This window comes from Dermacentor silvarum, chromosome 7, assembly GCF_013339745.2.
Source record: "Dermacentor silvarum isolate Dsil-2018 chromosome 7, BIME_Dsil_1.4, whole genome shotgun sequence".
NCBI classification, from domain to species: Eukaryota; Metazoa; Arthropoda; class Arachnida; order Ixodida; family Ixodidae; genus Dermacentor; species Dermacentor silvarum.
In genome coordinates this window covers 154,279,932-154,293,854 of record NC_051160.1, presented here as the reverse complement: position 1 = coordinate 154,293,854, position 13,923 = coordinate 154,279,932, and the positions used below count along the sequence as shown (strand labels likewise).

The 13,923-nt window shown below is 46.3% G+C and overlaps 1 protein-coding gene across 4 annotated transcripts in view; it reads left to right on the top strand.

The window, feature by feature from the left end:
• The window catches only part of LOC125947023 (uncharacterized), a 180,633-nt gene that overhangs the window by 98,151 nt on the left and 68,559 nt on the right, over positions 1-13,923 (top strand). For all 4 annotated transcript variants that reach the window (XR_007468077.1, XM_049671294.1, XM_049671295.1 and 1 more), the window contains one exon: positions 9,033-9,156. Coding sequence is in view for 3 of the 4 variants with exons in the window: in XM_049671294.1 (XP_049527251.1) it covers positions 9,132-9,156 (25 nt within the window). In the remaining variant the exon portion in view is untranslated. The remainder of the gene's footprint in view (positions 1-9,032; positions 9,157-13,923) is intronic.

The following is a 13,923-nucleotide window of genomic DNA, read 5'->3' as shown; positions in this document are numbered from 1 at the left end:
TTAGCTGAAGAGGAACCTGCAACACGATTTTGACACTTTGTACTAAATTACCTGTGTGGCAAATGTCATTATCTTTCATGGGAAGACCAATCAAACACCCTGTGTTCGTGTCTCTACAAACTCAATTACAGTTTGTCCATAGATGATGTAGACATGGAGACAGTCTGGAGGCTTAAGTGACCTGGCTATGCTGGAAGCGTTTCTGCTAGAAAAGGTGCCTGTTGACGTTATTCCTGTCAGCGTGGCGAAGGGAGCAGGTGTTTTGTGTTTCCTTTGTATTGAAGGGATTAAAATTTTATCACGTCTCTCGGTTGCGGTGCTAATGTATTAGTATTTAGTTTTAAGCTGAACATTGCATCGTTGATGCGTCGTTTGGGAACATACATGTAATGGCATTGACAAATTGTTTCGATGTTTCTTTTACGTTACAGAGGTGATGTATTAAATGCCATTTGTTTGTTGTGGTAAACATGTGGGGCTGATCGGAAGACATGTAAACTCGATACTAAGAGAACACAAAAGTTCATTTAAGGGTGCTGTGGGCACACACTTCCCTAGGCATTGTCACCACGGTAAATGTTTTCTGAATTTAGAAGACAAAGGTCAAGTGCAAACGCAGGAACTGCCGTGTTTAAACAGTTGTCAGTTTGTCCTGAAGGCCAAGCATTGAAAGGGATATGAAGCATCAGCGTTGCGTTGAAGCAGTCTCAGACCGCTCAAGAAAAGCCATTCTGAACGTAGACGAAATGAGGCGGAAGGAAGACAGTTGGTTTTGTTCAGCGTCCAAAGAAAGAATTAAACAAATCATGATCGCGGTGGAACGTGCACACAGCACACCCGCTTCGTCGTGGCCGTGCACCAATTTAGTTTGAAGTTCACCGTCGTGTACATGCGCACGGCTGCTCAGCAAGAAGGGCAATGTTTTGTGCGAACAATGTTCACGCAGCAGCAGCCTCAACATCGGCATTGCCCCGGCAGATCGGATTGAGCGGAGCGTGACGGTGAATGCCCTTGACTTCGTCGCGTTTAAAGCCAGTGATGTTTCCCACCAGGAAGTCCGAACTCGAAGAGGGGGGTCTCTGGGTATGCGCAGCGGGTGAATTCTCGCGCCGAGCGGTGCGCCACCTAATTCAATTTAGGGGGGCATGAAGGAGGACAGCGTCATGCGCCTCATACATTCCTTCGCAATCAGTCACATTAATTATGTGGCTACCTTCCACAACTGGAATGTCACCGAAAGGGAGAAAGTCAACACGCTTATACGCAAGACTTTCAAGACCGCTCTTGGCCCACCGGAGTCCACGTGCACTGCTCGTGTGCTACAGAGGGGGTTTACAACACGCTTGAGGAAATCGTGGATGCGCAATAGCCTCGCAACTCGAACGCATGTCCCTGAAAGAAACGAGTTGGTACATCCTGCAGAAACTCGGCTTCAATTACCACGTCCAACAATGTCAGAAGCAGGCCATTCCACCCGATATCAGCAACACGCTGATCGTCGCCCCTATCCCTCCAAACATGCACGCCGAACATAACTGGGGCCCACACCAGGTCCATGCCAAGGCACTGCTACGCTCCTTTGGCTGGAAGAGGACTACGCGCTTTGTTGATGCGGCAGAATATACGCAAGAACACCGGTTCACGGCGGTAGTCATAGACATTAATTCCAGGCTTACACAGGCGTATAGCGTCAGCAAGGAATACCCAGAAACAGAGGAAGAGTTTGCGCTTGCGCTTACAGACCCCCTCTGTGAGGTAGTTATTAGCGACTGACAATCCCCAGTTCGTAACTACGCGCGCGGGCGGATTTCCTCTGAAGCCCTTCAGACCATAAGGAAAGCTGGTGGACAGCACTTCGAAAGCACCGCAATAATGTCGTTCCCAGCGCACGTAGTCACCCCCACCGACGAGGGGGCTCCATACTTTAATCAGGTAGCACACCGCTCTGCGTGAGAACTGACCAGCCACGCAGAGTCAGCGACCCCCTCTTCGAGTTCGGACCTGCTGGTGCGAAACACGCGAGAACGCTTAGCCAGATACAACTAAGTCACCAAGCACTAACAATCAAGCCGGAGGATATTGCCCCCACCTCACCCCAAACTGAAACGTCGCCAGGATGTCGTCTGGCGACAACTGCAGACACACATCTTCCCTAGTCAGGTGCTATTGGGGCACATTTTCCCTGCGCAATACCCGAGTGCTCTTTGCAAGTTATGTAAGGCAACTAGAGCGACGCTCTCGCACATGTTGTGGGAGTGTCCTGTTGTAGCAGAGAAAATGGCAGTAGCCCCGGAGGCTCTTGCGACGAAGTGGGCCACCGTTTTGAGTAGTTGCAACTTCAAGACACAACAGTTGACAGTCCAGTGGGCCCGGGAGGCGGCGATGAGGGAACGCCTCGAAGTCCCCTCAGGGAGACCTGAGCCCGGGTCATTTAACTTCACCGGATTTTCAATGAAGCTGTTTCCATTCATTTGAAAGCCAAACGAAATTCGCGTCTCTGGTGCGGCTCTCATAATCCGCAAATCCTCCTGGAGGATTAGTCGGTGGTCTAGAACTCTTAATAAAAATGTTTCTCTGTGTATTGAGATGCGACTGACAGGGCACATTAGCGGATGACGTAAAATTTGGCGTTCCGTAACTATGCTGCCTTGTAATGAACCACACCGAACACACAATAAGAAGGCTCCAATAAGTACACTACCTTGGCTTTCTGATCAACGGGCTGAAACAGTCCCAAGTTGCGAGGCTCACGGTTTAGTCGTCACGGCACTGTGGGCTCACCCGTGCTCAAGCCGGCTGCGAAGACGACACGTTCAGGCCCCGTCCAGCGCGGTTCTCGGGGGCGGCACGTTCAGGAGCAGCTGCGGCAGCAGCCAGGGGACGCCTTGTCCAGCACGGCATCGGTGTCCGGCTCGTACGTCGCTCGCGACTGACGTACTAGAGTCGCACGTCCAACACAGCCTCGGTGTCCAGCTCGTACGCCGCTCGCAACTGAAGTGCGGCGGTCGCACTTGAGGACCGCGTCTAGCACAGCAATATCTGTGCCAGACTGGAACGCTGCATGACACAGCTCAGGTGCGGCAGCTGAGGGACCGGCGGCCCTCGGGTCAGCCAGCGTCTCGAGCACTGGCAGCTGGATCCCTGGTTCCTCGGACATCCTCGTTCACGCTCGGCACCACGGTTCTCAGGAGCCCGGTACTGCTGCCCGCCTGGTTCGAACAATGCCAGATCGCGCCTCCTGCCGCTGTGCTCGTGCACCCGTTCACCACTTCCTTCTTCACGGAGCTAGGGTGGCCGCTCCGTTCTTCTCGGGGCACTTCGCGGCCCTTACATATGACAATGGCCTACATGACACGCATTTCATGACATTTAAGTCATGACCAATCATTTATGTTCATCGTACACTCTTGTCATATTATGCCAATTTTGGTACATACCAAGTTAACGAAACGATCATGAGAGCACCAAGACAGGCGGCTGTTTCATGACCTACATGACACGCACGTCGTGACATTGATGTTACGACTTATCATTTATGTTCGTCATACTCTCTTGTCATCATCAGCCTATATTTATGTCCGCTGCAGGACGAAGGCCCTGCGATCTCCAATTACCCCTGTCTTGCGCTAGCTGATTCCAATTTCTGCCTGCAAATTTCCTAACTTCATCACCCCACCTAGTTTTTGCCGTCTTCAACTGCGCTTCCCTTCTCTTGGTACCCATTCTGTAACTCTAATGATCCACCAGTTATCCATCCTCCGCATTACATGGCCTGCCTACCTCCATTTCGTTCTCTTATTGTCAATTAGAATATCGGCTATCCCCATTAGCTCTCATCCAAACCGCTTTCTTCCTGTCTCTTAACTTTAATCCTAACATTTTCCTTCCATCGTTTTTTGTGCGGTCCTTAACTTGTTCTCGAGCTTCTTTCTTTAGCTCCAAGTTTCTGCCCCATATGTTAGCCTCGGTAGAATGCAATGATTGTACACGTTTATTTTCAACGACAGTGGTAAGCTCCCAGTCAGGATTTGGCAATGTCTGCCATATGCACTTCAAACGAATTTTATTCTTCTGCAAATTTCTTTCTCGTGATCTGGGTCCCCTGTGAGTAAGATACCTAGATAAACTTACTCCTTTACAGACTGGTGATCCTGAATTCTTGTTCCCTTGCAGGCTATTGAACATCTTTGTCTTCGGCATAATAATCTTCAACCCCACTCCTACTCTTTCTCGGTTAAGGTCCTGAATCATTTGTTGTAATTTGTCCCCATTGTTGCTGAATAGGACAATGTCATCTGCAAACCGAAAGTTGCTGAAATATTCGCCGTTGATCCTCACTCCTAAGCCTTCCCAGTCTAACAGCTTGAATACTTCTAAGCAAGCAGTGAACAGCATGGGAGAGATTGTGTCTTCTCTCCTAATCCCTTTTTTGATTGCTAACTTTCTACTTTTCATGTAGAGAATATCATGCCAAGATATTCACGTAAGCCTCCTGTGCTCCTTAATTACGCAATGTCTCTATGACTGCTGGTATCTCTACTGAATCAAATGCATTTTCCTGATCTATCAAAGCCATATAGAGAGGTTTGTTGTACTCCGCATATTTCTTGTCAAAGTATGCCAATTTTTGTACATACGAATTTAACGAAACGACCATAAGAGCATCAAGACGTAGGCGGCTAGACAGATATATAGACTGAAAGAAAGATAGATAGATGGATAGACAGATACATGCTCTGAATGTGGCAAATGGTCACAAAAAATGCTGCGCATTTATAAGAGAACCAATAACCAATTGAAAAACTAAAAGAAGCTCTTACTACATCATCCGAGTACTGACGAGTCGCGCAATTAGGTTTTGTGGTTTACCTCATGCAACACGAATTACCCAATGCTGCTGAAATGTCAAAGAAACGCTTACACTGATGACGGTAAAAACTGCGTCCTTCTAAAGAAATGCTGCGGGTAAGCTTACAGGCTCACACATTTCAATTTATTTATTTCATTTATTTGCGCATTGGCAAACAGTTATTCACTCTCTTTCTTCTGCATATTCTATTCAGGTTATTTTACAATGGCAGAGTAACAAAATACAATAACAAGATGGCCGAATTTCAAGAATTGGTCTCTGCAGCACGCATGCAGTGCATTGCGAGCAATACGTTTAAGGTATCTGTTTCTTATATTCGTATTGCATTTGGAGGGTGCACCATCAACTGCGCTGGCTATGTGCCGCTGTTCAATGAACGCCTTTCACGGTAACGCTTTACCGAGCGGCGTCAGAAATGCGCTGGGTACGAATGAACATCGCGATAATCGGGGTCATTGAATATGTGCCACTGAGTGTGCGATAAGCGAGGATAATATTCTCGCCATTTCCAGGCACCGGCGCGCAACGGATCTCCACGCGTGAACTTCACCGCAGCATCACTAGATGGCGCAGCCTGATCAGAAAGAAGCGCGAGAGAGGAGCCCGCTTGTCGCATCACGCGTTTTTCAGCGTCCCAAGGATCGGTGCGCCATGCATTTCAGAGGTCACGATCAGGATAAGCGTCGACGGTAACAAATGGCACCGAGTGTTCTTTGGGAAGCGCGGCCCAGGATACCCGCTGCAGTACACGCCTTAAACTTAAATTGATTCGATGGTGCCAATAGCTTGTGTCGTTATAATGAATTAATTATATGCATTAAAGTCGATAGTCATCCCAAAATGGGTTCTGCCGCAATTTTTTGTCGCTTTGATATTTTTATTTAATATGTTGCTTTTGTTTTTAGTTATTTCTTTTTGTTTTGAGCACCGGGACGTTGTTTTTAAAGAGGGGGGAACTGACACACGTCCTTGTTTGTTTTTTTACGATGACCGTTGAGGAACGTTAAAAGTTATCGCCCTGCGCAAGACACGAATGCGTGGGTCGGAGCATTCTAGATTGTTGTAGACGATTCTCTCTGTTGCCTATGTCATCGCCGAACCTTGTGTCATCAGATTACACACGGGAGTGCAATAGCTTTGTACATTCAGAAAAGCACGTGAGCGCCATCGATAACTCTACAATCTTCTACGAATCGTGTATAAATAACCAACGTGCTTGAGCCGCTGATTAGATTTGAACGATCGATGCAAGTGCTAGTAAGTATCGTTCAGACTGAGCGCACGACGTTTTATGGCACCGATTCGGCCGTATGAATAGTTATTTTTATGACTAGTTTGTCTTTCCACGGCCTACTTATTCCCGTCCCTTGAACGCGACACTACCATATTTCAACAGAAGTCGTCTCACTTGCATAATCGACGCCTGTAGAGCTTGCTGACATCCGTGCTAGTTCCTATTCATTCCTAATAGGAATGGCTAACAGTGCGGCATGCAGTTTGTGTGGCTGCGATGAGACGCTAGAGCACCTTCTGTGTCATTTACCAGCTTTTGACACTCAACGATGGATTCTTCAAACTCAACTCAGCCTGTTAGATAGCAGAGTGCTGTCAGAGGAAAAGATTCTGGGACCATGGCTTACGCATTCCTGCATGCGAAAGGCCACAAAAGCTCTTCTTCAGTTCCTGAAGGAGACTGGACTATATGAGCCCTTGTGACAGTGGACCTTCCTCTGCGACTGACTGTGTGAATAACTGACTCTATGTGTGTTTTTTTTCTTATTCTCGCTCCTTATCTATTCTTCCCCTTTCCCTCTCCCCAAGCGTAGGGTAGCCAACCGGGCACGTCCTTGGTTAACCTCCCTACCTTTCTCTTCTCGTTTCTCTCTCTCTCCGTGGTAGTAATAGTAAACAACTTTATTGAGGTCCTGAAAAGGTAATCAAGGGTGCCTGCCAACCTTTGGCTAGTCCCATGTTGTAACAGAGAGGTCATACCTCTCCGCGCGTTCACGGGCCCTCTGGACAGCCAGGAGCTGGACATCTTGTCTGGGGTCTGTGATGGCCTTCGTCAAGTCTTCTTCTTGGTTAAAATGCTGTAACACAGGGCACTGCCAGAACATGTGATTTAATGCGCAAAATTGAGTGCCACAATCTAGGCAGAATGGATCAATGTCAGGGTGGCGCTTGTTCAGAGGGCCCCTGAGGGGTAGGACTCCCTCTGGAGAATTCGGAGCGCGCTAGATTGTGATGAGATTATGATGGAGGAAGTGAAAACTCTCCCTACCCCCTCTGTAATGTGATGTGATTTCGGGAAAAGTAACTGGAAGATCACTGTGGACGAACTCTCCCGAACTCACCCGAGACAGCCGCACGGTCATTGGGGTTCAGGTGACCGCTAATACGTCAGGTCCCATGTGAGCTGGGAACCAGACTGTGTGATGAATAATGTCTGAGGGGTGCTCTGTAGTTTATTGGTCACCAATAATCGCATTCATGGTCCATTTTTTGTAAATGGAAGGCCGCCCTCCAGTGTCTGCGGTCTCTGTTCAATCGCGAACCTAACGTGCACATTTTCGTACACACCAGGCACCTTCACCATCACGCTATATCGACAAGGGACACAACATCAGTTTTGATTAGATACTGGTCACTGCGGGATTTATGGTAATACAATTTGGATGGCTGTGCGCGATGAAACCATGGCGCACCCCACAGTATAGCAATACGACGCTCTAGAACAGATGCAGCCACAAGGCTTCGCTCACTGGCGCGCAGTTCAACTGAAATGGTTGAACCCAAGTGAATTTACCATCGCACGTCTCCAACGATTCTATCCACGTCTGTAACTCCGATTTCCACCAGCAGTGCCATCAGCGGAAGAAACGCTTATGTACCGCCACTGGCTTGGTGTTGCCTTCGTGAATGCGTATTGTTTCCGCTTTGGGGTGGGCGACAGTCCTGCTTGCGACAATTGCGTCTGTGAGGTGACGATTAATCATCTGCTCTGTGACTATTGGCGTTACAGTGTGGCAAAATAAGCGTTTGCAACCACGCTCGTAATACTGGGCCACCGCTACTTGATGGAGTGAAAATCCTAGGAGGCTGGTGAACACGAGTTTCGATACTCCATGATTTAAATGCTCTCTTCAGATTATTTAGTACTTGTAAATAGATCGAGCCACATGTAGAGTTGTAGCGCGTTGCCTCGTGTCATTGTGTGCATTTATGGGGTCTTCAATTTTATTTGTTATATCACCTTTTATTAATTTACCCTTTCTCCAGCACAAGGCAGCCAGCTGGTAATCGCACCACCGAACATCCCTGTTTTTCCATCTATTTGTTTTTTGCTTCCCAAGGCGTGAATATTAGATTGGTCAATCTGCTAACAAAACATAACTAAAATAAGAACTTAATTTTCCAAATTTCAATGTGCGCTTGGTAACATAGAACACCGGAAAGAAAAAGATACAAGGCAGCGCTGAAATATCACACAGCAGATGAAATAAATATGAAGTGCTAGCGCACAGACAAATTCTGAGAAATTGTACGCATAGAAGAGATGGCCGTACGCAAAATCACATTATGGTGCGCGAGATATGAAGGCGAAAAGCTGAGCGGCGCATAGGTAAACATTAAAAGTTGAATGTGTAACGACCATACAATGTGCTCACGTGGAGAACAGCGGCTACAAGGGCACTGCATCTTTATAATATCCGCGGTAGAATGCAGAGAAGTTAGTCAACAACTGGCCTTGCACATGAACACCTCAAAGAAGGTCAGCATAATGTCACTGCTCTGGAAAATAAGGCACCTGTTTTTGATGAATTAATCTATTGTGATGACACTGGAAGTGTTGGAAATTGTTTTGTCACAGGCTTTCGTTTGCTGCTGAGGATTTCAAGGAAGAATTGCATGATTTCCTCGTTTTCTGAGTTCCCAATTATACTTTCAATGTGATCAACGTTATTAGCTATTTAGTATTTCACACCTTTATAAATTGGTACCATGTTTGATATTTAAAAATTGAATTTTTTTTGTATAACGACAAAGGAATGTTTCTTTTTCAGTGCAATACAACCACGCCCCATTCTTATCTATTCGAAGTGCTCAATTTTGCATCATATGTCAAACTCTGCGAGTTATGTACATATGTTGTATTTCACAGACATGCCGCTAGTCTAGCGTGAAGATTTTGAAGAATCTTCGTGAAGGTTTTGATGCTGGTAGTTCTACAGCAAGTGCACATTCAAGCCGAGAAGGAAACATGGTGACAGCCTGCATTAGACAGAGTAAGATGCTTTTATATGCATTATAAATGACCTTTTTTCATCTAAATTGGCACTTATATTTGCAGTAGATAAAGTGTTTGACTAGCGATTACTGGAAGACACTCTGCCTTCCCGAAAAAGCGCAATATAAGATTAGTTTTTTACAAGTAGAATTTGAGTTTTGTTTGTTGATGCGTCATGCAAGAAGAAAATTAATGGCCCTAAACAGATGTGGTTGGAGGAACGCACAACGGTGTCCGTCCTGTTGTATGCGTTCCTCTGTTCGCGTCAGCATTGCGTCGTTTTTTTTTTGTTGTTGTTCAACCTTGTTTTGTACAAACCGTCATTTGTTATTAAGAACATATAATGACCCCATATACAAAGACATAAATTCGCACGGGAATTCAGAGACACAGTAAATCCAACTATTAGTATGCGAAATTCAGCCGGACACTAGAGCAACAATAAAGTGTGAAAAATCGTGACGAGCGCAATCGGTGGTCGACGAAGCGAACGACACTGCTCATGTGTATCCGTTATTAATGACTCCAGCACGCCAGATAAAAAAAGACATTTTATTGTTGCAGCCACTATTGGAGGTTTTTCCAAACCCATTTAGGTTTGTTTGCAACTAAAATAAGTTGCAGCCTTAATGCTGTTTACTTGTGTCTGTATTTCAACCCCTTAAGCCGCAGAAAGAGGCGTTTTCTTGAACACACACACACCTATAAAAGGATATTGTGGAATTACACCCTTTCCCCAAAAGCGCGTTTTGCGGGAACTGTAGCGTGCAGTGGCGAGCACTCTTAGGGTGAACACCTCATTAGTATTCAAGTTGGCGTAACTTCAATGTACCGTCTACTTCAGTGGGGAAATATGCCGAACACGCCGCCTAATGATGATGCCGATAAAAGAAACAATAGTTTTCTTTATTTTGTGCTAAACACCAACTGCTATAAGCTCGTGAATACTAAAGAGGCGTTCACCCTAACAGTGCTCACCACTGTTCATTATCTTGTTTTTAGCTATATCTATTATGGTCGGCTCCATTCCTCATTTTGAATTCAAAATCAGACGTCCCTTTCCAAAATTAAAAAAAAAACGAACGTCCCTTTTGAGAGTTCCGTACAAAAAAAGTAGTAGCACCTCACCTGTCGAGGCAATGCGGGGCAAGCGAAGCTTGTCGTGCGTTTCTTCGGGGTTCCTCCGAACGAATTGCACAGACGAGTACCACGTTGTGCTTGAACCACAACCGGTCAAATGCACTGTAACTGGCTCCGAAGTTCCGGTTGAGGAACTCGAGTTTAAACCTAGCCGTCGCATCGGCCAAGTTGGCGCTAGCGTTGCGGAGGCGTACACCACCGTTGTTGGTTTCCTGGAGGACTAGACGACGCTAACGTGTGACCTCAATATCGCGCTCCCTACACTCGAAGTCCGCAGCTCTTCGCTGACGTTTCCCCTGGGCTTCGGAAGCCCTCACGGCAGAATCGGCACGTCTATCACGAACCCTTTGCCGAGCGCGTCCGTTCTGCATGGATTTCCATGAAATTTCTTCAAAGTTAAAAATGTCCGTTACGTAAGACAATGAATGGCTCAATCCCTCTTAAGCAATGACTCATACCCCCGCAAACGCGGCTTCCCCATTACAACGACAGAAGAGAAGTTAAATTCTACGCTGGAATGATTAGCGGCAATGCGCGTGCAATAGAAGCAGACAACGAATGCGGCAGCAGTGGCATGAGCGCGTGCTGAGCACGAGCCACCTGTGCAGATCAGAAAGCAGCTGATTTTTAACGCTACATCGCAGGCGCAGGTTAGCGTATACAAGCTTCGCTTGAAAAATAAAGAATTGTGCATTGGACTTTATGAATCGGAAGCGCGTTCGCAGTGTGTAGCAGTCAGAAGTTTAGTTCTCAGCCAAACTGCTGATCCTGACTCAGATAATAATACTGGTCCTGCACAGCGCTGTCGCAGTGTGAGTTGCTATAGTTGGATTGTTGTGTCTTTGAAGAATCAGACAATACGAAAACTGCAAGTTACGAATCTAACTCTTTATTTGGCGTTCTTATGGACAGAAAAATAACTAGCACTCAAAGCTAAACGCTGTCGGCGAGCAGAGTCTTCAGTCGTCGGAATATTATCTACAAATCAAATGTGTCATGTATTTGCGTTTACTTATCGTGCACTCCGGGCTAATCGGTAGTGCTCGCCTACGTTAGAGAGTATGCACCACCACTGTCTTCGCGCACGCGGTCAAGTTCAGCAGCATTCCTTACTACAGAATGGGCGCCAACATTCAAGAATGTTCCGATACATAAGGCACGTCTTGCGCCGATGTGATAAAAGTGAAGTGTAACAGCGGTTACGTTTGAAAAACGGTCCCGTGTGAAAGATAAATAATGGGCACCTTTATCTTATTATGCACCCAACGTACACTTGCGCATTTAATTTTTTTTTTTGCACGAGCTCATTCGCCACCCTTTTCTTTTTTCGGTTCTTCTTTCTGGGGTTTTACGTGCCAAAACCAGTTCTGATTATGAGGCACGCCGTAGTGGAGGGCTCCGGATTAATTTTGACCACCTGCAGTTCTTTAACGTGCACTACAACGCAAGCACACGGGCGTTTTCGCATTTCGCCCCCATCGAAATGCGGCCGCCGCGGCCGGGATTCGATCCCGCGATCTCGTGCTCAGCAGCGCAGCGCCTTAGCTGACTGAGCCACCCCGGCGGGTTTTTCTTTTTTTTTTCGGTATGTATTCCATCTAAGGAGCACCTCTTCTTGTAATCCCTACTTGCGGCTTCTCGATATGCCCTAGATTTCTCTTTATGCTCTTCTATAGCTTGTTTTATTTCCTTGTTTTACCACCTACGTGGTTTCCTCTTTCCAATCCAACAATTGTTTTGACGTGTTTGCCTTATTTCATGCTGCATACCGTCCACCAGTTCTTTATATTCCCAGACTGCCGTAGGAAACGCCTCAATTTTCTTCTCTATGTTGTTTGCGATCTCTTAGTTTTGCTCGTCATTCATTTTTAAAAACTCTGAGGCTATCGGTTCATGTTCTGCGTTGGTATCTCGCTAAAAATTTATAGCTAAACGTCTATGATCGCTTCCCGGGCAATTTTTTTCCATTTTCGTCTATTATCATTTGGTCTAGTTGTTCGTAGACCATTTCTGAGACTAAGGCGTAGTCTCCGCATGACTGCCTGTTTCCGCATTACCACGTTTCCTGTCTATGACACTTATTATCCCTGTTAACTACTAAAAGGTTCCGTTCATCACACAGATCCAGCACTAGAGAGCCATTGTAATCAGTATATCCGTCTAAATCGTCCATGTGTGCGTTCATATCTCCCACTAATATCACCTAACCCAATTTACTTAACTCATTAATATCGCTTCTAATGCAATCAACCAAATCCTTATTTTTTTCTCTGCTATCACTACCTGTCCATAGGTAAGCTACTCCTAGCCACGTCTTTTTACATTCCCATGTGCCGCTAATCCATAAATGCTCTTTACATGTATCGTTTACCCTTCGCCACTGCAGACCTCGCCTAATTAGTATGCCTACGCCTCCGCTTTTCCTTGACCCGGTCATTCTGTTGCACCCTTCCCATACAAAACTGTCGATAACAGGGAGCTGTTCCAAATCTCCTTGATGCGTTTCGGTCAAGGCGTACACGCCAATCCCTTCATCATTCAGCTGCATTTGAATTTCCGGCCATTTTTCCTGCTTGCGACCACCCTGCATGTTAATGTAGCAAATTTTACCTTCTCTATTCTTATCCATCCTGCGTCTTTTCCTGACTCCTGGTCATCTAATTCTGCCCTTTACTGGTGTTTCGCTGCGTTCAGTACATAATCCTGCTTCCTGATTTCCTGGTGCCCGCCTAAAGAAAAGCTACAGCTCGCGCCGCGAATCGACGTCAGACCAGTGTTGCTACACTTTCACTAAAATGTATCCCGTCGTGCGCAGAAGCGCCTTCGCGGCCTGCTCGGTGCACTTCTCGGTTGATGCCAATGACCGTAAAATTCATTGTTTTAGCTAGAGTCCCGATTTCTCTGTTTACTGCAAGAACTGCCCTTTCAACATCATAACCCGGCCTTTCAACCTCTGGCACCGTGCACACCGCGATCTGTACTTCGTTTGAAAGATTCCGCAGGTCCCTTTTGACTTCCGCACACCCCTTTGGCTATTTGTTTGTGATCCCTGGCCCTCGTCCGTGCAGTACGTGAATCACTACGCCCATTATCACCACTAGGTGTCTCTCCTCCATTGTGTCCATTGTGTGGGGCCACAATAAGTATGAGGTGGTGCGTGGAATCTGGAAAGGAGTAATGGTGCCAGCGCTAACATTCGCAAATGCCATTATATGCTTCAAATCGGATATATTGGCGGCTTTGGAAGTTAACCAAAGATCAGTAGGCCGGTTGGCTTTGGGAGCCCACGGTAATACCACAAATGAGGCAGTGCAGGGTGACATGGGTTGGGCCTCTTTTGAAGTGAGAGAAGCACAGAGCAAAATTAGTTTTGAAGAAAGGCTCAGGAACATGGATGAAAATAAATGGGCGGCTAAAGGACACAAATATCTCTAAATGAAAAGCGTGGACACAGAATGGAGGAAGAGGTCAAGGAAGTTGGCAACCAAGTACAGGATAATCGAAACTGCAAATAGACAACCAGGAGTCATCATAATGAAAGTGAGAGAAATAGAGACCGTGAATTGGATGCAAAGAATGGAAACAAAAAGGACAATGGAGATTTACAAGAATGAGAAGAAAGAAA